The following is a 20,873-nucleotide window of genomic DNA, read 5'->3' as shown; positions in this document are numbered from 1 at the left end:
TCCATCATCACTACCAATTTTTCCTCAGTTCAATAACATCAACTCTCCCTTCATCCGTTTTACCTGCCTAATCTATCTCATGCTCCACTCTTGTGACCACAATATGGTGTTTTTGCTCCTGTTTTATTTTAGAAAGAGCTAGCTACTTCTAGAACTTTCCATTCCATCAACCTTTCTGAGATATTTCTGGGATTGGAGGTGGGAAAATGTGATTGCTAACTGGTGACATTTTTATTCCCTCACTTCGTGATTCTCTTGATCATGGGCAGTGGCAGCTCCCAAGCTGGGTTTTGATAACTCAAAACCTTGCTTTTCCAAGCATTATGGGAAGTTTGTGTTTGGTTACTACTTTTTTAACTGGAAGAGATTTTGAGGGGGAAAAAAATCTGTCTATAGGTGAAAATATACCTGAATCATCATGGCTTCCAAACCGGCATCCCACAAGCCCTGACGCTCCCTGCTCGCCTCTCTGGTAAAAGTTCAGCAAACATTTGAATGTTGGCAGCAGACAGAAATGTTAAATCAGTCTAGGAGAGGGGATTACAAAGCAAATGGATCAGAAACACATCTGCTCTCTGTGAGTCTAAAATCAAGGGGACAAATCCAACAAAGCCACTCCAACCAGCACAGGAAGGGCCAGCTGCCGTGGCGGCCACGTGGGACGTGGAGACACAGGAGTAATGCTTCTTGTGATAGGTGTGCAGTGATCTGGCTGAGGTCTCCAGGTAAGAGCTGGCGAATGATACTGCTGGTAAACCTCTGAAGCAATAAAGAACAAGATAGCTCTCTCTCCTCCTGTATTCTGCCTGGCTCCTATGCGGCCATCAAGACTCATTCTGTTGTTACAAACCATGAGTCACTCTCTAGAGCTTGTCATGGACATGGGCGGGCGTTTGGCCTGATCCCTGTGTGTCCCAGCTGGCTAGTCTGAGATGACTCACACAGCCACTGCCCAGGAGGGAAGAGGATAACCAAAGGAAAATCTCCCCTTGTTCTTCATACCTCCCACCCCACTACTACACCACAGCACACACAGGAGTCTGCAGGAAGCATGCAGGGTGAACTGTGGGGCCACAGCAGGATGAAGACAGACCTGGATTTTCATTTTCAGCTGCTGCCACTGCCTGAGCTGGATTGATCTTGCTCTGAAGAGGACAGTTGCCCTTTCTTCGCCTTGCTTATATTAATTTATATCAAGCAACTCATCAAAGCTGCAAACTCTGCCTTGAAGAATGAACAGTTACCTGACTTCAAGCTTGCCAAGTCCCTGAGCAATGATTCACAGGTTCTCACCATCTCCCATTTCTGAGCCCTACAGCGTTCTCCCTCTCTTCAGTTCTGAAACTGCCTCCCTCCTTCTGATCCCAGGCCCAGGTCCAGTCCTGATAACATACAGTCAGATTTCCACCTGAGACCATATGGATTCTCACTGTTCCCACACCATTGAGGCAGTACTAACTCAAAAAAATCACTGGCTTCCAAAGCCAACATAATACATTTAATGCAAAGTTTTTTTGTTTGAGTCTCAGGACTCAACCATTTAGTCAGTCTTCCCCTAACTCCTGCAACTGCTGCACTCTCCATGCACAACTAAAATCTCTTAGTCTTCCAAGTGTTACTGAAAGCTCTCTTGACTATACTTGGCATACCAAACTCTTTCTACTAGAAATACTTCTCCTCCCAACCTCCGAACTCTACCCTATCCCCAACGCTACACTATCTCCAACCCTACCTCCACCACCCTATCTATGAACCTTGTTCTTGTCCTCTACCATGAAGGAACTGGAGCAGCGTACTGTCTTACCTTGAAGGGCCCAGAGTCCCTCAGTCATCTCCTTACTGAATTACTTCATTCTGCTCTAACCAGTCAGTTGTTTCACTTCCTCCTCCCCAAGAGGGTGAGAGAAGAGATTGAATCCCAATTAGCTTAGGATCACATGCAGCCCTTGGGGAAAATATTCTGTTCAGAATAAATACCTAAGTTCTGAGAGTTTGGTTTCATTTCCTAAATGTAAGTGCAAAGATTATAAATGAATTAGGAAATATCACCTTTCTCCTGAAAATAGACGTGTGGTAAGTGTTTTGTTTTCACCCAACACTGAGAAACTGAAATTTATGGGCTAAATTTTGCTAAAAGCCCAAAGCCAGTGGATAATGAAAGACCAAATGGGATGAGAACAGAAATTCACTAGGGTGCAGCAAAGACAGACCCACCTATGGAAAAGTTCACCTGACTCCTTGTTAATGGGAAAAGGGGGCCGTTAGCCTGAAGCACACGGGGCTCCAAGCTTTGTTTAGGATCTGGAAGCTACCTTCTTACAAAGCTGCACCTCTGGGGGATGCTTGGGTGCTGCTGGCTTCAAATAACAACAGCCTCATCTTATTTGCTTTTGAGTTGCAGGGCGAGGAGGTTCGAGCCATTTTCAAACACAGTTTTTACTATCCCACAAGAGTTTAATTTGCCGATAGAAATATTTCTAGAAGAGCCATTTCTTTTGTTGTTGTTGTTTTTTTTTGTAGTGTGCAGATATGAAATTTCTCAACAATTAAGAGAAATTCCACAGCCTATTTTCTTTACTATTTAAATTTAATTATCCTAGATTTTATGTTCTGGGCATATTACCAATTACAATGCCAAGAAAACTTTCATCAAATGAAGAGTTTGAAATGGCTTAGTCAGAAGCAGCTCCCATCCTCCTCTGAGGGGGAGGGGGCTGAGGTGGGGGAAAGGGCTGGGTTAGGGCTGGGCTAGAGTTAGAGCTCTAAGCTGGATAGGGGGTGGGGTGGGTCAGGGGCTAGGTAGGCTGGGTGGGGGTTGGGGGATTGGGGCTAGGGCTGGGTAGGCTGGGTGGGGGTTGGGGTTAGGGCTGGGTAGGCTGAGTGGGGGTGGGGATTAGGGCTTGGCACTCTCCTGATCTGAATCTCCTGAAGTGGGTCTGGAAACTAGTTATCTGTGACTAATCTGCAGAGAGGTGAGCAACTGATAAAAGTATGCCCCTCTCCCTTAAAACACGGCCAGTGCTCTATTCTCAGACAGGAATCTGCCTCGCATCTCTTCTGCCAGGTAAAAATCTAGTGTTATTCTCTAAAGTAGCCAGGGAGCATTTTCTCTTTAATTGCTTACACAATTTACTTTCTCAATGAAACACTGACATTTTAAACTTAAAACTGTGCTTCTGTCTCTTGATTTTTCTCAGACAGTGGGAACAGCAGAAGCCCATTTCTGAGGGTGACCTATTTCTGTAACATAGAAATCAGGTAGATCATAAATGTTCCAAGATTCACCAGAGAAGTGGATGCTGTTATACTAGCTTCAGTAACTTTTAGAAACATACAAAATGTGAACTCTTCAATACTAGGGCAGTCTGCCTATCAAGCATTTAAACATTATTAGTAATCATCGCTCAAGAGTCTCAACAGTTTCAAAATGGTCATTTCCTCTAATTTTCTATCTGCATATTCATCCTAGATATAAAGGAATAAAAATTGATTATAGCTATGCAGAGGTGTGTTAGATAATTACCCACAGCCAGGAAGGGGATGGGCAAGCACACGTCTGCATGCCCCTCGGTTCCGAGCTGATCAGAATGAATTGTAGCTCTCTGGTGTCAGGGGCGAGGGGCCGGGGCAGAATCAGCCTCCTCTCGCCCCCTCCTCCCCGCGCTCGCTCCAACTTCCCAGCAGCAGGCTTCCAAAAAGACAGTCTCCATCGAAATCTCTCCTCACCCGATCCAATCTTCCTAAGGTCTGACCAGGACCCACCTACCTTCTGAAGATGACAGGAGGCTTGCTAGCGAGAGGGCCGGAAGGATGCGTGGTTTTGTCTCTTCAGCATCTCTCTACTGGAGCAGTTACCAGCAAGTACAGATTCGCCTCCATTTTCTGGTCACGTGATCCCTGGCACATCTAAATAAGGCTGATCACCTGCCTCCTAGATCTCCTAGTGCATCAGCCTGCTGTGCCTGGGGCCAGAGCCGAAGCTGGGCAGAGTGGCATTTGGGAATATAAAATACTCTCTCTGGGTTATGGAGTCACAAATCTCCCCTTGATTTTTATGTCATTTCACGAAAGCTGCTGCTGCCTCTCCTGTCACTGAATGGATTCAAATTTCTTCAACACACAAGTGTGAAAGAGATTCAGTTCTCTGAAACCTTTAAACACATACACACACACACACACACACACACACACACACACACACACACACACACATACATGCACGCACACAGTAGCTCTACAATGTATGTATAAAAGATAGCAATTTAGTACATAATGAACAATGCTTAAGATAATACAATGTAAAAGCACAGGAGAACACTTAAAGAAAAAAAATCAGAAAGTTCTAGAAAAGTGGGAATGCCCACCCAGGATTCATACAGCTTTGATTATAAGGAGGAAGAGGTGCGTGACAGATTAAATATGCTGCAAAAAGTGTTTGAGTTTAAAACTAACTTCACTTACTAGAACGTTTACAGAAGACTAAACAGCATGGTACCTCAGCCTACAAGTTCATAGATTGCAATAATAATGCCACTTTAAAACTATAAGATAACCTAGGGTCCGGTATTCAATACTCAACAACCTCTTAAACCAGACGTGGTGATGCATGCCTAGAATCCCATCATTCAGGTGGAAGCGAAAGGACCAGAAGCTTAAGGCCATCTTCAGTTCCGTAGCAAGTTTGAAGTCAGCCAGTGATACACACGAGACCCTCTCCAAGTGAATACATGAGTGAATATATGAACAAATATAAATAAAGAGCAAGATAAAAAATGGCAGCAGAAATACTGATGTAGTTAAGGCAAGTAAAATATTTGCATAACAGAAAGGAACATAATAAGTTTTAGTCCAACTGTTTTTTGTTTGTTTGCTTGCTTGCTTTTTCTTTTTTGAAAAAGGATCTCACTTTGTTGTTGAGACTGGCCTCAAACTAATGAGTGGTCCTCCTGTCTCCTAGTTCTGGGATTGCAAATGTAAAGCCCAAACTCTATGCCAACTCTCTCTCTCTCTCTCTCTCTCTCTTTTTTTTTTTTTCAAGACAGGGTTTCTCTGTATAGCTTTGGAGCCTGTCCTGGAACTTGCTTGGTAGACCAGGCTGGCCTCAAACTCACAGAGATCTGCCTGGCTCTGCCTCCTGACTGCTGGGATTAAAGGCAAAAGCGTGCACCACCACTGCCTGGCTTACGCCAACTCCTAATTAGGGCACTTTTGAAACTCAATGTTTGGGGTCTGGAGAGATGGCTCAGTGACTAAGTGTGCTTATTTTTTCTTGCAGAGGACCCAGGTTCAGTTCCTAGCACCCACATCACAACCATCTGTAACTTCAGCTCCATGGGATCTGTGACATCCTCCTATAGCCTCTTCAGGTGCCAGCGTGCAATGGGCACACATAAAATGCAGACGCAGGCACACGCACATACACATAAATAAAATATTTTTTAAACCTCAATGTTTTGGTAAAGCTGTAGGTTTTACTATTATGATTATAAATCCATATTACTAGATAAACAAAATGTGGATGGTCATAATCATAAAAATCAACTTGAAAAATAACTAGAAATTTTATATGTTAGACAACCCTTTTTCTTTTTTGGTGGGAGCAGGGCTTGAAGGGACTGTGCTAGAATAGGGTGATGGGACAGTTCGGGGGTCATCTCTAACTGATTTAATGCCAACAACTAAAAATCAAATTATTCAATAGAATGTGGTGCTTACTTAAGAGGTTTGAGCTCCTTGAATGAAGGCATTCGGTGTCTTCCTCCTGGCTCTGGGGAAGGACATCAAGGAAAGGGAAAGGGGGACAATTTTTTTTTATTTTTACTTAACTAAAAATGTACAAAATTCATTAGAATTGCCAGGCATCGTGGCGTATACCTTCCACTCAACACCTGGGGGCCAGAGGCAAGCAGACTTCTGTGCCAGAGGCCAACCTGGCCTACAAAGCAAGTTCCTGGCCAGACAGAGTTCCAGGGTGAGACTCCGTCTCACAACAAAACAAGACAAGTCATTAGAATTATGAGTAGTTATGAGAAACACTTGGCAAGTAACTTATTCAGTGATGGCCACACTGTGCTTGCAAGGTCACTTCTGGGCGTAGCAGTTCAGCTCACAAATAGGTAGATCTCTCAAGTCAGGAGGAGCCAGGCTGTACTAAGAAAGAGAAGGCTAGCAAGCCTGGGATTGTGTCTGTTCAGGATGAAGGCTGGGAACTGTTTTCAATAATATCTGTTTTAAAACTCAGGAGTTGCTATGGAAATGGACTAAATCCTCTCCTCCAAGGGCTCAGAGGTTAAGAACACTTGCCAATCTCACAGGAGTCTGATTTCCAGCACCCATGTCAAGGAGATCACAACTGCCTGTAACTCCAGCTCCAGGGGACCTAACACTCTCCTCTGGATTCTGCAGGCACCAGTAAGCATACACACATCTTCACACACAAACACACACACACACACACACACACACACACACACACACACACACACGCACAATTTAAATGTTTATACTTTGAAATTATGCCATGAGGCTAATCACAAGTACTTTAAAAATGTTCAGCAATACTGCATTAAATGGGAAATGCAGGCTATTGGTTGCAAGCAACACTTCCCTCTGTCTGGCAGGATGTTCTCTCAGGCTGTATCAAGTCCTGTCTCAGAGTTAGCACTTGAGCAAAGGTATTAATTTATTTTTATATGGAAGCTGTTACAGTTTTTTAAGAATCACTACTTAAACGCAGTAAATAACGTTCTGGTTATTGTATTGGCAGAAAGGACACAGTAGACATCACATTCTCCAGTAAGGTTGACATTCTTTTCTCAGAGCCTAAATTGCTACTTTCTAATGATTGTTTAATGAATTGAGTTTTTAAAAGTAAGATTGAAAAGGTCTTTAAAGATTATACATTTGTCAGCTGCTGCTGGAGTTGAGAGTATACAGAATGACAAAGTAGAGCGATTGTTCTTTTCCAACAAGAAAAGGGACCCCTAGATTTAAGAGATTGTAACAGCCATGAAGTGGACAACAGATGACCAAAAAGGACCAAGAAAAGCCCTGACCAGGCATACCTATTTTTCTCGATGAGGTTCAGTGAAATGAATAACAACACTCGAAGAAATCCAAAGGAAGGGCTCTAAAAATCTTGGGGAATTACAATGGACAGACATTTAGAAGCACCAGGAGATAAGTAACCATGAACTCATATTACAAGAGAAAGGATTTAAAAAAAAACTTTATGAGAGAAAAGTGCATATTATTCACAAACTAATTGCAGCACATCCCCTTTGGAAAGGGACTAATAAATGCTTGAGAATCTCACAGCCTCATTAAAAACAAATTATGATAGCTGTGTATGGTGGCATCTAGCTGTGATCTCAGCACCCAGGAGGCAGAGGCAGGAGGATCACTCAAGCTGAAGGGCAGCTTGGTCTGTATCACAAGTTACAGGCCAGCCATGGCTGTGCAATGAGACCCCACCTCAGGAGAAGAGCAAGGAGGGGAACAATTATGTTGGACAAATAGTTTTTATTTTGTTGTCTGTTTGTTTCTGCTTGTTCAATTAGGGAAATTTGCAAGGTACTTAATATTTGGCAGGCCCTATTCTAAGCATCAGGGGTATTATGCTTCATAAGACAAACCAGATTTCTGCTTTCTGCTTTCTTGGAAGTTACAGTCTCACAGAGACAGAAACTAAATTAACAAAAGAAATGAATGGGAGCTCTCTTCAGATGGAAAACAAGAAGTAGAAAGAAAGTGAAGCGGTGGGATGGAACATGCTCTCCCATTTGCATGTGGGGCTGTGGAGATGTTGTAGGATGTCACAGAATGTGTCGAATTGAAAGGGCAAAATCATTGCTGCCTTGGGACCAGTATGCTGTAGAATAATCCTTCTGTACACTGTGAATGTGTATTATTCTCATTGGTTAATAAAGAACTGACTCATCTATAGCTAGGCAGGAAGAGACTGGACAGGAGAGCCAGACTAGGAGGATGCTGGGAAGGAGAGCAGACTCTAGACTATCAAGGAGCTGATGCAGAGAGAGGCAAGATGGGCATGCAGTACTGAGAAAAGGCACAAAGCTATGTGGCAAAGCATAGATAAGAAATATGTGTTAATTTAAAATGTAAGAGTTAGTTAGTAACAAGCCTGAGCTACTGGCCAATCATTTATAATTAATATTAAGCCTCTGTGTGCTTACCTGGGAGCAGCTGCCAGCACAGGAAAACTCTACCTACACCAGTAGCTTAAATTCTCTAATTCTGGAGTGACCTTTGATGGCCTTTGTTTCAAAAGGACTCCCACAGAACCTGGGAATAGATTCCCTACTGCACTAGAGAACAGTTCACTGATCAAGTGCCTTCCTGTCTCTGTATTTCTCAAAGACTGAAGTCATTGCTCTCCACTTCAGCCAACTGTACAGAAAACCATCTGTTTGCCTCTTTAGCTCTTCTTTTCCCACCTTGATCCCTGCAGGCTCTCTCACATTCTGATTCCCACGTGGTTTTGGCCAATGAAGGCTCTGGTGGGAGATGAGAGGGATGAGGGAGAGGGAGAAGAGGACAGACTGACTGGGCTCTCTTCTTATGTGAGGCACACAAGCATAGGTGCCACCTTAGCCCAGGACCCTGTTTGGTTTTACGGTTTTGCATTCTCTCTCTCTCTCTCTCTCTCTCTCTCTCTCTCTCTCTCTCACACACACACACACACACACACACACACACACACACACACACACACACACACAACTACACACAAAGCAGCCTAGTTACTTCACCTGCACATGCTATGTACACACATTCTGTGGTAGTTTGATGAGGATGGTAACCACAGGCTCGTATATTTGAATACTTGTTCTGCAGTTGGTGGAACTTTTTAGGAAGGATTAGGATGTGTGGCCATGTTGGAGGAGGTGTGTCACTAGGAGTGGGCTTTGAGGTTTCAAAAGCCCATTCTGTCCTAGTTAGCACTTGCTTTCATTCTCTGTCTCTGTCTGTCTGTCTGTCTCTCTCTCTCTCTCTTTCTCTCTCTCTGCATGCTATTAATTGATCAAATGTAAGTTCTCAGCTATTGCTCCAGCACCATGCCTGCTTACCTGCTGCCATGTTCCCCAGTACAATGGTCATGAACTCACCCTCTGAAATTTTAGAAAAGTTCTCAAATAAATGCTTTTTTAAAATAAATTTCCTTGATTATAGTGTCTCTTCACAGCAATAGAACAGTGACTAAGACATACTCCTTACCAAATAATGTAAATAGCAACCTCAGAACCCCCTTGGCCCCCTATACTTGCATCAGACTACATATACTGCCAGTTTTGAACAACTATAGGTTTCTCTGGCTCTAATAACAATCAAATTTAGATAGTCTCTATTCAAATATAGTTTCAGTGTATCCAAATATGAAAATCGGGAGTGATAGATACACCCTGAATCAGTTTTGGATCCATATGCAGTAAGGCAAACTGAATTCTTCAAGTAAACCTTTATGGAAAACCGCCCCCCCCCACTTACTATCCTATAACTATGTGTAATTGCACATACCTTTAAAATCAGATGCATTTTGGGAAGGGGCATACACTGTGGAAAGAATAAATACATGACCCACTCTATCAATTAAAATGGAGGACCACCCAATATAAGCCATCCTTTCTTTAGACCTCATAGAGACCTCGGGCTGTAAATCGGGGGTCCCTGAGCTCTCTCACTCACATAGCCTGCTGTCCGTGTTGACAGTGTACTTCCTCCCCTATCATCTGTACCACCACTGTGCTCCAAATAAAGTCATCTTGTTTTTTTGTTTGGTTTTCAAATTTGTATAAAGCCTTATTTTAATAATTCACTGAAAATGAGGCCAAGCACCTAGAAATATCCAGCCCAGACTCCAAGCCTCAGTAATGTGCGGGGACCACTCAGACTGGCCGAACTCCTTCGGGTAGTTACTCTTCTTCTCACTGCTCCCTCCCTGGCCTAAATCCTCCTGGGTTGTGGCTGCCTCTTCCTTGCTCCCTGGAGCCAGAACACTCGCTATCCGCTATCCGCTACACTATTACTGTACCTGGACCGCTGCACTGCTCCCCGTGGGCTCCTCACACTCTGCCGCCACCTTTGTAAATGTGACTGGGTAACTTCTCCCTTGAATTGTCCTAATTTGAAAGTTTAATATAACAACTTTCTTACTGTGCCCTACTGTGTCCAAGACGTCCTGCTTTAGAAAGCCGTGATATTGGGACTGGTGTGACGGCTCAGTGGGGAAAAGAACTTGTCATCAGACCCAACGACCTGAGTTCAACCCCCGCCGGGGGTGGGGGACACACAGTGGAAGGAGAGGATCAGCTCCCCAAAGTTGTCTTCTGACCTCCACATGTGCATTGTGGCATGCATGAAATAATGTGCAAAGACCGACAGGCAGGCAGGCAGGCAGGCAGGCAGGCAGGCAGGCAGGCAGGCAGACAGACAGACAGACAAATGTAATTTGGAAAGAAAGCCAGGCCGTTTCATCTCCCTCGATACCATCCATTTCCATCAGCTTCTCCTCTGTAGGCAGCTCTGCTACTCATCCTGGCATTTCAAGTTCAGCCAGGGGCACACTTTGGACTCCCACAGGCTAGGAGCCAGCAGTACAGATGGGCAAGTCCGTGCCGCTCCTTCCTCGGAGCAGCCAGGTGGTACCACCTCACCTCGGCACAAGAGCTGCCTCTTGTACAGCACCCGAGCACAAAGCACCACAGCTACAAACATTTGGAAAACCCAAATGAACACTGCAGGGCTCTGACTTCCGTTTCCTTCTGTCCTCCGGCCCCGGAGCTGGAGCCACACAGCCTCAGCAGGAAACAGCCACCGAACGGAGCGGAAGTAGCCCCCTCCGCTGTGATGAGAAATCTGTGTCCAGGCACTGAAGGAGCTGGGGGTGGAGGTGACAAGACTGAGGTGTCAGGAACAAGATCTGACTTAGCCGCTTTCAAAACTTCTCATCCACAACTGACTCTTACGCCTCTGATGCGTTTCAGCAGGCAATGGGGGAATCCAATTAACCAAGCTACAGATGTTGAAGAAAACATGTCTTTCTCTGGCTGAGCTTTATTGACAAGCACTGGGATGGAAGTGAGAGATGAAAGTTCAGTCTAAACTTTACCATTCCTTGTTTTTAAATGTCATCGGCAGCCTATTCTCTCAGTTTACTCCATCAAGGCGGGAAATAGGACCAGCAAGGCTTGTCCCGTCTCAAATGGCAACTGGGTAGACTGAAGAAAATGACATTCTTGTTAACGTATCATCACTTATTACAGGAAGGTCTGCTCTTCAGGATTCAGATCCCCAGAGAATGAACATAACTGCCCATAATTCAGCTTCAGGGGATCTGATGCCTCTGCAAGCACCTAACACTCATGTGCACATGTCTAAAGACACACACACACACACACACACACACACACACACACACACACACACACAATTAAGATGTAATAAAATAAGAATTTCTTAAAAGAGAGAAAAATGGATATATTAACACCCAAGAAGGCTGATTTTGAAGGTCTCATGAAAAACAAGGAAAGGTCTAAGAGTGTCAGCACACCCCAAACCTTGAAGGCAGGGGTGACGTTCTGTTTCTTGCTGCCTGCCCTTTGGCTTCCCATAAACAGGTCATAGAAAAAATCCTACACTGGGTGAACAGAGGGTGCCATCGCTGATCTGACTACCACTTGCCAACGCTCAGCCAATCAGAGCAGGAGTGTGGCATGCTGATTTTGAGCCTGCTCTGGAGTCTCCCGACAGTCCCTCCCCAAAGCCAGGTGTTCATATGAAGCCACAGAACACTGTACAAAAGTCAGTGTGCCAACATCAGGGGCTTCGGCGTCCGCTCATTTGAGATGTGTCTAGGACAATTATAGAAACATCCTGAGCCTTGAGTTCCTTCTCTCCCTCGCCTACTGTTCTTCCCTAGTCCCCAGCATGGAAGGGTCATTGAGCTGACGAGTACAAACTGCCCTGCACATAGTAGGTCCTGGAGATATGCTGACACCCCCTATCCCCGTTTCTCTTGCCGGTTTCAGAGTCACATAGGTACTGAAGGCAGCAGGGTGGGTACAGATTGGCCGCAAATCTTCATTTTGCTGATGGTTGTCTAGAGACTGCTTTTGCTGATGACACATCCTATAACAAATGTCAGGAAAGGTCTTCTCACCCCGGCACCCTCAAATTTCACAACCACTCGCTATTTCTCTGGTTTCTAAATGAAATAATTTTCATTAAAAAAAAAAAATAAATCTAGTGTTTTGCTTACCCATTTGGTTTTGGCTTCCTGGGTCTCGGCTCAAGGAACTGTGTCTCCTCCTCCATTTCCTGTGGAGGGATCCTGTTTTTCTGGGACAGCGGTGGCGAAAGCATTTCCCATTCATTGTCGTGGGTGGCGGCCTGTGCTGGAACTGCATCTAGACCAGCTTGACCTCGTCTCCTGCTCTTCCTTGATTGGCTGCTCAAACCAGCAACTTCCTCTAGTGCTAAAGGGTCTAGAGGCTTATTTCCTCCCAGAACCTGGGACTGGGGGCCCTTGTCCAAGCTGGGACTCAAGAACTGCTCCATAGTTCTGTCAGGAGACCCAGGCCTGGAATCCCTTGTTTCTGAGGATGGATCACCAACCTCACTGTGTCCCAAGACCATCCAGCTCTGCTCCTGTGCAGGAATTTCAAAAGATGCCCTCTTGTTGTGGTCAGAAGACATTCTCTCTGCAGAACCAACTTTGACTTCATTGAAAGACTCAGGCTGGCATGTGCCTGGGACCCCTGCTAACTGAGTGCCTGGTGGCCGTGATTCTCCAGAACCTATGGATAATTGTTCTAATTCAGATAAGTTTTCTCTTGCTTCCCAGGCTTCTGGTTTCAATGGTGAATCTTTTTCATGGCTTACAAGTATGTAATCCACAGCTAGTGCATGAAGGTCTTCGCTTTTCTCTGCCCATTTATCTCTATCACATTCTAATTCTGTCTGCTGGGGCCCTTTTGCGGGAATTACTTTCTCTTCTTCTAACTCTAGTATCTCCTTGCTGACACCTAGAATATGAAAGTGAGAAGGAGAGAACAGGCTTAATTAACACATTGTATGATCTGTGATCTTCACAAACAATCACTTAAAAAGAGACAAGCTAATATATATTTTCATTTTGTGGACCTGTTCAATTTTCTCACGCACAGGGAGGTTTCACAATATAGTCATTACATTTACATATACTGAAGATGGTTAGACAATAGATTGGACGTACAGTTACTTTCTCTGCCTGCTTTGGTAGTGATACTTTAACAAACACACTAATTTAATTAGTGCTGGTTCCTTGAGGGTGTAGCTATGTGTGTGTGTGTGTGTGTGTGTGTGTGTGTGTGTGTAGGGGGGGGAGTTATTGCTTACCGTTTGGTGATCTCATATCGCCACCTGCTGGTGAATCTGAATTATCTTCTGTTTCTAGTTCCCAGTCAATGTTTGATGGAGATGACTCTATGTTGGAACCTGTTCCTCCTACAGGTGAAGAGAGAGCCTCAGGGTCTTCATGAATATGCAGCACAGTCATCTGGTGTCTAGGCTGCCTGCTGTTGGTCTCAGAGTGGTTTTCCTCCCTTTGATCAGGAAGAGCAGAAAGCAACATCTCTGCTGCGTCACTCCCCAGAGAGGCATCATCTGGAGACCCAGCTTCCGGGGCTGTTTCAGCATCACCAGTAGGTTCTGTGAGGTAGGACAAATCAAAGGGGGGTGTGTATGGTGCCAGCGATGGCTTCAGCGCGCCTTCTTCGAATGGAAGATCGCCACCATAGCGGAAGTGTTCAGGCTCTTTCATCAGATCCTCATCAATATTCTGGCCCATGACATCATATTCAAAATCACCCCAGGAAGCTTCAGATGAACAGATATCTTGCTTCCCTGCATCCCCATCAAATGGTGTTTCAGGGTGGCCCTCTGATAGAGTTAACTTACTCATGTCATCTATAGTGCCCGTGGAAGTGTTGAGGCCTGAGGCATCACTGAAACTGTGGTCGAAGGCAGCTTCGCTAACATCCAGGCAGGTGTCTGAGGCTAGCAAGATGTCAGTGAGCACAGCAGGGTTCTCAGAGGCCAAAGGTTGCTCACAGTCAAGCAAGGCTCCAGTGCCTGTCTGACTTTCAGGAAAAAGATCGTCTGACACCCAAGAGCCGTTGCCTTCTGTACTGACCTCCTGATGAGTTACGGAAGTGTCCGCATCTACATTTCCAGTGCCTGGGATCATCCTGTCCACTGCTTCCTCCTCTGGGTTGGCGTCTTCCTCTAACACTGTCGAGCTTGTATTGTTGTCTCCATGCGTATCAGAAGGTTCTGAGGCACTTTTGGAAGAGGCGGGCTCCGATGAGCCGTTTATATCCGCCTGACTGTTGATTGGAGGCAGTGGTATTGCGTGTTCAGAATGGGGTTCTGAATTGCGTGGGAGAGATTCCTTCCCAGGTTCCTGAAGGGGGTCACCATTCATCTTTGGCTCAGCGAGGTAAAGCTCACTGGGTTCCACTTCAGGCCCCAGGTAAACGGCTGTGTGCTTCTCCATCTCTTGCTTTCCTTCAGAATCATGGCACACATCCGGGCTGCTGGAGGCCTGAGAGTTGCTGTCATGGTCACAGTGAGTCAGTATATCAGGATTCTCAGCATCTGCTTGAAAAGTGAAAGGTTGCTTGACATCCATCCACAAGTCAGGTGAAGCTGAGGCCACTTGCCCACCCTCTTGGGAGTTGCCGTGTAAAATATCTGGGACAAAGCGATGTTGGGGCTCACCGGGGCTGGGCCTCTCCCATTCGGAACCCGACTTCTCCATCAGTTCTGTGGTAGCATTGGCCGCAGGGAGATTTTGTGTGGCGGTGCTTGAGCCTGTCACCTGGCTGAGATAGGGTTTTCCTTGTTCCCCCCAGTTCTCTTGTTGGCGCTCTGTGGGTGAAACCCCGGGACTGATGAATCCGTTTTCATCTCTATTAGTAAAATCAGCATCTGCAGGGTCCCAGACAGACAGCATGGATTTCTGACGCTGCTCTTGGGTGAGAGTTTCTGCAGGAAAGTCACCAGTGGCAGAGGACATGGCTGTGTGTTGTCCGGAATCTTTGTCTTTAATTTGGTTCAATATTACAAGCTGACTGAATTGATCGGCATCAGAGTCTAGCTGCTTTGGTTGAATGTTCCAAAGTTTCTCCTGTGACTTGTCCCCATTACTAGCTAGAAAGGGTGACTTTAGTTTATCACGGAAAGGACTTGTATTGCCTATGTCCACAGGTTCACTGTCACTCTGAATGGGTACACCCCAGGGACCTGAATTCTGTAATACTGGAGAAGTTGCCTCTAACTCACTCTCTGAGTTGGACAACTCTGCAGATACACTGGCATTTGGTCTCCCCTCCTGTAGAGGGCTGTTCCACCACTCACTACTGTCAGCTGAGAAGCCAAGCATTTCCAACTGAGCAGGGTCTCTATCCTGGGGCTCGGTTCCAGGAGACACCTGCCATATGCTGTCTCCCATCTTCCCTCTTCCTGCAGCTTTGGCCTCCACAGATGTATCCTGTGTGTCCATCTGCATGAGTGGTGACAAAATCCACTGACCAGGGCTGCTTTGTTGACTGTCACAGAATGGGTTTGACTTGCTCTCTTGCTCTATTGGCTCTGAACTACCCACAAAGACAGAAAACTCAGACTTGGGATCCTCTGTGGTTAAGAACTCAGGTTCATACAATGAATCGCAAGCCCCAGATTCACTCTGAGAAACTTGGCATGTGGCCAAATGGAGGTCCTTCTCTACCAACTCTTCGTCACCCTCACTATCATCATCAGAACCGGAGCTTGTGGCTATGATCCTAGGATCCTCTGGCTGCATAACTTCCAGAAAGTCAAGTTCATTTTCCTCTTGGTGGCTAATCATTGCATTTCCTTCCTGATATGCATGAGAATATTCTGAATATTTATCCATCCCAAGGCTGGATGAAGAGGATGAGTCACCATTGATAGACTCACTTGGAATCTCAGGAAATTTAGGATCCTTTTGATCAGACATCTTTCCAAACCCATCCTTTCTGTTTTTTGCAAAGTCCTTCATTTCAGTAATGACTTCTACTTGGGATTCAGTGGAAAATAGTTCTGATTCTTGATGAATCTGTTTGCTCCTGCCATCTTGATCCTCTTTCTGAAGTTCAGTACTGGGTCCATAAGTCCAGGAGGACAAAGCAACTGAAGAATCATTTAGGTCAGGACTCGACACACTTGAATGAGTACACTCACTAGAGAGGCTGTCTCTGTCATAATTTCCTGGTGAAAGGGCTTCTGGGAATCCGTTCTCAGTGCTCTGACCTTCAGGATTCATAGCTGCTTCATAACTTATGTGACTATCCCACACATCACTATCTATATGGCCATCCCAATCGGCAAAGTTTTGAGGAGATTCATAAAGCAGCTTTTCATTTGCTCTTTCTGGCTCTAGAAAGTTACAGTCTTCAGTTTTCTCAAGTTCCATTTCTGATAAAGGCATATTTTTTATTAGATTAATCCTACCAGAAGTCGCGATGGTTTCACCCAAATTTCTGTGATCCACGAGAGATTCTTCCTGGGTGTCTTTTGTCTGCAAATTACTCGTGGGAGTCTCTGTTTGCACGGCAAAGGAGTCTGGAGTATAAGACTCCTTCTCAACTTCTAAAGCTTCCACTGGTCCCTCAGTCTGAGGACTGGAGGTCACTGAAAGAGAACTGATTTTGCCTGATGCACTGCAGATTTCTTGGTGTTCAAATGCAACTGAAAAAGACAGTTCCTGGTCACTGGGCTCTTTTCCAGAAACCCACGAGTCACCATCTACCTCAGGGCCTACCGCTGCCTTCTTGTCGAGATGCCCACTACCAGAGGATCCCAGGCCATCAATCTTACTTTTGCTCTGCCCGTATGTATGGCCTGTCCATGGATCTGACTGTGCAGTATGTTCTAGACTTTCCAGCCTGGTCACCAAGGATGCTGTGCCATCTTGGGACTCTGTCCACACATCCTGGTCATCAGGCTGAGATGTAAGTGCTGCTGACTCACTGAGTCCAGAGGCTTCTAACATGTGACTGCCCTCATCATTTACCAAGTGTCCAAGACTTTTAGGAGGCCAAGTGCTTTGTTCCATATCTGTGGTATTGGGTGGACTTGATAATCTGAATGATGGCATATCTTTATCTCTCATGACAGAATCCCAAATACTGTTTGCAATTAACTGCCCACTCTTCTCATTCAGGGTATGGAATTCACTGGGACCAGTGTTCCCGGTGGACTCGGCAGAGGCAGAGAGGTCCCAGTCTACCTGATTTGCTTCCTGATGCTCCGTGCCCCATGGTTCCAGCTGCTTCACCGAGAACCGGGTTTCAGGTTCACTGTTTGCAGCTGTATAACCTTCTGCTTGACCGTCGCCACTGATCGCCACACCCCCACTGCAGTCATCCCAGTCCAAGTCATTATCCATGTCCGAGATGGTCGCGGTGGACTGTGTGTCCTCTAGAATCACTCGGTTCCATGTGTCGAGGCTGTCAGGGGCTGCCTGGCGTGAGTTGGTGTTGCTGTGTAGAAGGGTGAGCTGTCGGTTTGCCTCATTGTACAGCTGCATCATGCTAGGGTCATCGTAACTAGATGGGCTGCTCTCCCCCACGTCATCCTCCATGGAAGCATTCTCATCTTCTGCACACTCTGCCTTGAGTAAATCTTTATCTGGGTGATGTGCGTCATTTCCTTCAGGCTTATCGTCTGCATGAGGTGATGCCCACATGTCTAGGTTCCCAGGACCAGAACCAATTCGATTTCTCTGAGGCTGCTGTGGTGACGTTGCAAGAGCCTCAACCCCTTCTGCAGGACACTCAGTGTCTTTGGCCTCAAAACCATTCTCTTTAGCAAAGGGCTTGTTTTCCATTTCCTTTTCATCTCCAGCGTATGTTGGTGATGTGTAAGAGTCAGAGGTGGAGTAGTTGGTATCTAAGGGAGATGGGACCGAATCTTCTCCTAGGTTGGATGCGCTGTAATCAGAGCATTTATATGACAAGAAGGAATCTTCCCAAGGAGCTAATACATCTGGCCCTCTTTTCTTAACACTCTCCTCAAAGAGGTTCCAGGAACCTTCCTTTTCATACACCTTCCCTCTGGCTTCAGGATCCACCAAACCATTCTGGTCTTCTCCTGGTAGTCTAGAATTATTCCATGCTTGACCCAAATCAGAAATGGGGCTTCCAGATGTAAGAATATTATCCTTGGAGGCACTGCTCTTCTTGCCCCAGATGTCTGGAGCTGCATCTTCATTGACCTCAACAAGGGCATTGTCCAGTAGATCCGCAGCAGGGAAAGAAAACCCACTTTTGGCCATAGCCCACTCATTCGGGTCCTGCACAGAAGGCCTCTCGTTGTTAGTGGGATGAAGATTCCAAGTATTTTGCAGAGCCTCACCATTATCTTTCTTATCAAATGCACCCCAGGCCGGGAAGGGCACTGTAACTGCAGCTTCAACAGAATCTGAGGGATTTCCCCAGGGCTCGGGCATCGTTGTTGGTGAATGACCTGAATGCCACAAAGCAGCAAAGTCTTCTATGAGGTGGTTTGTCCCTTGAGGAGAGGCATCTATCAACTGTGGCCTCTCTATGGGCAGGTGCTGACATTGTAAGCTCTCTTCCTTCTGGTCCTGGATATCTTGGCTGCCCAGCTCAGGCTGAGCAAATTCAGCTTCCCAGGGATCTGACTTTGGGAGTCCAAGACTCTTTGGTTGGAATGCGGAATCTGAGGTTCTCCTTTCAACAGGGCCAGGCTTGTGATCTTTCCATGATTCAGGGCTCTGGAAGACAGACTCTTGTTCACTGGAGCTCCATGCATCTCCAATATTTTTAGAATCAATTTCCAAGCCACCCCACCAGCTGCTGCACCGTGTACGGGTCTGAGGTGGGCCCAGGTGTCCTGTGTCAATTGGATTTTGGATCATATCTTCTGGATAGAGTGGGGCTGGCTCTTCAGCTGATGGTGAGATTTCAACAAAGCTATTCATAGGTGTTGGTGGGATCCTCTTTGGACCTGAAGGGATATTCTTCAGCCTTTGTGGGGAAGAAGGCTCATCTCCCACAAAACATGTCAGGCTTAAATTTCTTTCAGAGTTATCTCCTGAGCTTTCTTGCCTCTGGACAAACTCTTCATCAAATTCCACAAGGCTGTCTTTCCCAGTCTCTGACAAAAGTGAACTGGAGGAGTAATTAGACATGTTGATCCCCATCTCACCAAGTCCTTTAGGCCCTGCAGAGAGGTTTCCTTCCGATGAATCACTGTTGGGGAAGTCATCTTCTGGCGAGTAGTCTGCAGAATGGGAAGATGGCTGGGATTGCTCAGAAGCCATGGGTGCTGGGTCAAAGTTGAAGAGGTCAAAGTGTTCACTGTGTTCCCCAGAACGCACGTGTTCCTCTGCAACAACCCCTTCGGGAATGGGGCTGTAGGAGTCAAATCCTGGGAGGAGGCTGTGGTGAGGCCCAGCACCCTCTCCCACCGGGCTGTCATCACTGAGGAACACTGAGCTCTCCTTGGATGAACGGCTGCTCCTGATGGTGGCCAGACCACTGTCAGGACTAACAAGGTCCATGTTGACATCCACCTGAGCTTGATTAGAATCACTGAGCTCTGGGGGGTTTTCTATGAAATTCACAGAGCTGGGCTGCGGCTCTACGTCAGAACCATACAGTTCCATAATGCCGGAAGAGCCCTGGGACAGGGGGGCGCTGCCTGCCACAGCTTCTGTGGAGGATGTCCGACTGTTGGAGACCATCTCTGCACACCTCCTGTTGATGACCTCCTTGACAAGAAGAACCACCTGCTCACAGGTCACAGAAGGGTCCTCCTGCTGGTACACCAGGATCTCATCGCAGCCACATTCAAAGGGCTCCAGTTCCAGGCAAGGGTTCTGACTTTCTTCCAATTCACAGCAAATCTACGAGGAGGAACAGGGGTTTGTGTGAGCGTGCAGCTATCCCTTGCATTTTGTCTTTCTCAACTTTTCACTAATAATGTGTGTATTTTCACATATATGTGCCACATTTGCTTCATTTCTTACCTTCTTTTCCTCCATCTAACTCCTTCCATGCCCCCAAATCCCTCTCAAATTCATTGCCTTTTTTCCTTTATTTTTGTCATAAACACATACACAATAAATATGAGTAAATATATAAATATAATTTGCTGAGTCCGTTTAATGTTTCTCATGTACGTATGTTTTTAGAGATGGCCACTTGGTGTTAGATAGCTAATTAAGGGGGCTCATTTCTGGGGAACACTGATCGTCCTGGCTAGTTTTATGTCAACTTGACACAAGCTAGAGTTATTTGAAAGGAGGAGCCTCAACTGAGGAAATGCCTCCATAAGATCTGACTGTAAGGCATTTCCTTAATTAGTGACTGATGGGGGAGGGCCCAGGCCATTGTGAGTGGTGCTGCCCCTGAGCTGGTGGTCCTGGGTTCTATGAGAAAGCAGGCTGAACAAGCCATGGGAGGCCAGCCAGTAGGCAGCACCCCTCCATGGTCTCTGCATAGCTCCTGCCTCCAGGTTCCTGCCCCATTTGGGTTTCTGTCCTGACTTCCTTCAATGCTGAACTGTGATGTGGAAGTGTAAGCTGAATAAACCCTTTCCTCCCCAACTTGCTTTTTGGTCATGGTGTTTTGTTGAAGCAATAGAAACCCTAAGTCACCGATTCTCCCTTTATCAGCAGGCATTAATTGCCTATGTCCCTTCTTCTAGGGTAGGATCTTGTGAGCTTTCCCCCATGTACATTAGCATTTCAACCAGTCAAAGTCTAAGCAGACATTCTGGCCCTCTGACTCTTGCAGTCTTTACACACACACACACACACACAC

At 46.0% G+C, this 20,873-nt stretch overlaps 1 protein-coding gene across 13 annotated transcripts in view; it reads right to left on the bottom strand.

The window, feature by feature from the left end:
- Prune2 (prune homolog 2 with BCH domain) overlaps nt 1-20,873 on the bottom strand; it is a 262,886-nt gene that overhangs the window by 76,337 nt on the left and 165,676 nt on the right. For all 13 annotated transcript variants that reach the window (XM_042261488.2, XM_076560838.1, XM_076560832.1 and 10 more), the window contains exons 8-9: nt 13,396-19,954; nt 12,278-13,043 (exon numbers count right to left, since the gene is read on the bottom strand). In XM_042261488.2, coding sequence (XP_042117422.1) covers nt 12,278-13,043; nt 13,396-19,954 — 7,325 coding nt within the window. The remainder of the gene's footprint in view (nt 1-12,277; nt 13,044-13,395; nt 19,955-20,873) is intronic.

The sequence above is a fragment of the Peromyscus maniculatus genome, chromosome 1, assembly GCF_049852395.1.
Source record: "Peromyscus maniculatus bairdii isolate BWxNUB_F1_BW_parent chromosome 1, HU_Pman_BW_mat_3.1, whole genome shotgun sequence".
NCBI lineage: Eukaryota > Metazoa > Chordata > Mammalia > Rodentia > Cricetidae > Peromyscus > Peromyscus maniculatus.
The sequence above is the reverse complement of the archived record's forward strand: the minus strand, read 5'-3'. Positions and strand labels throughout refer to the sequence as shown.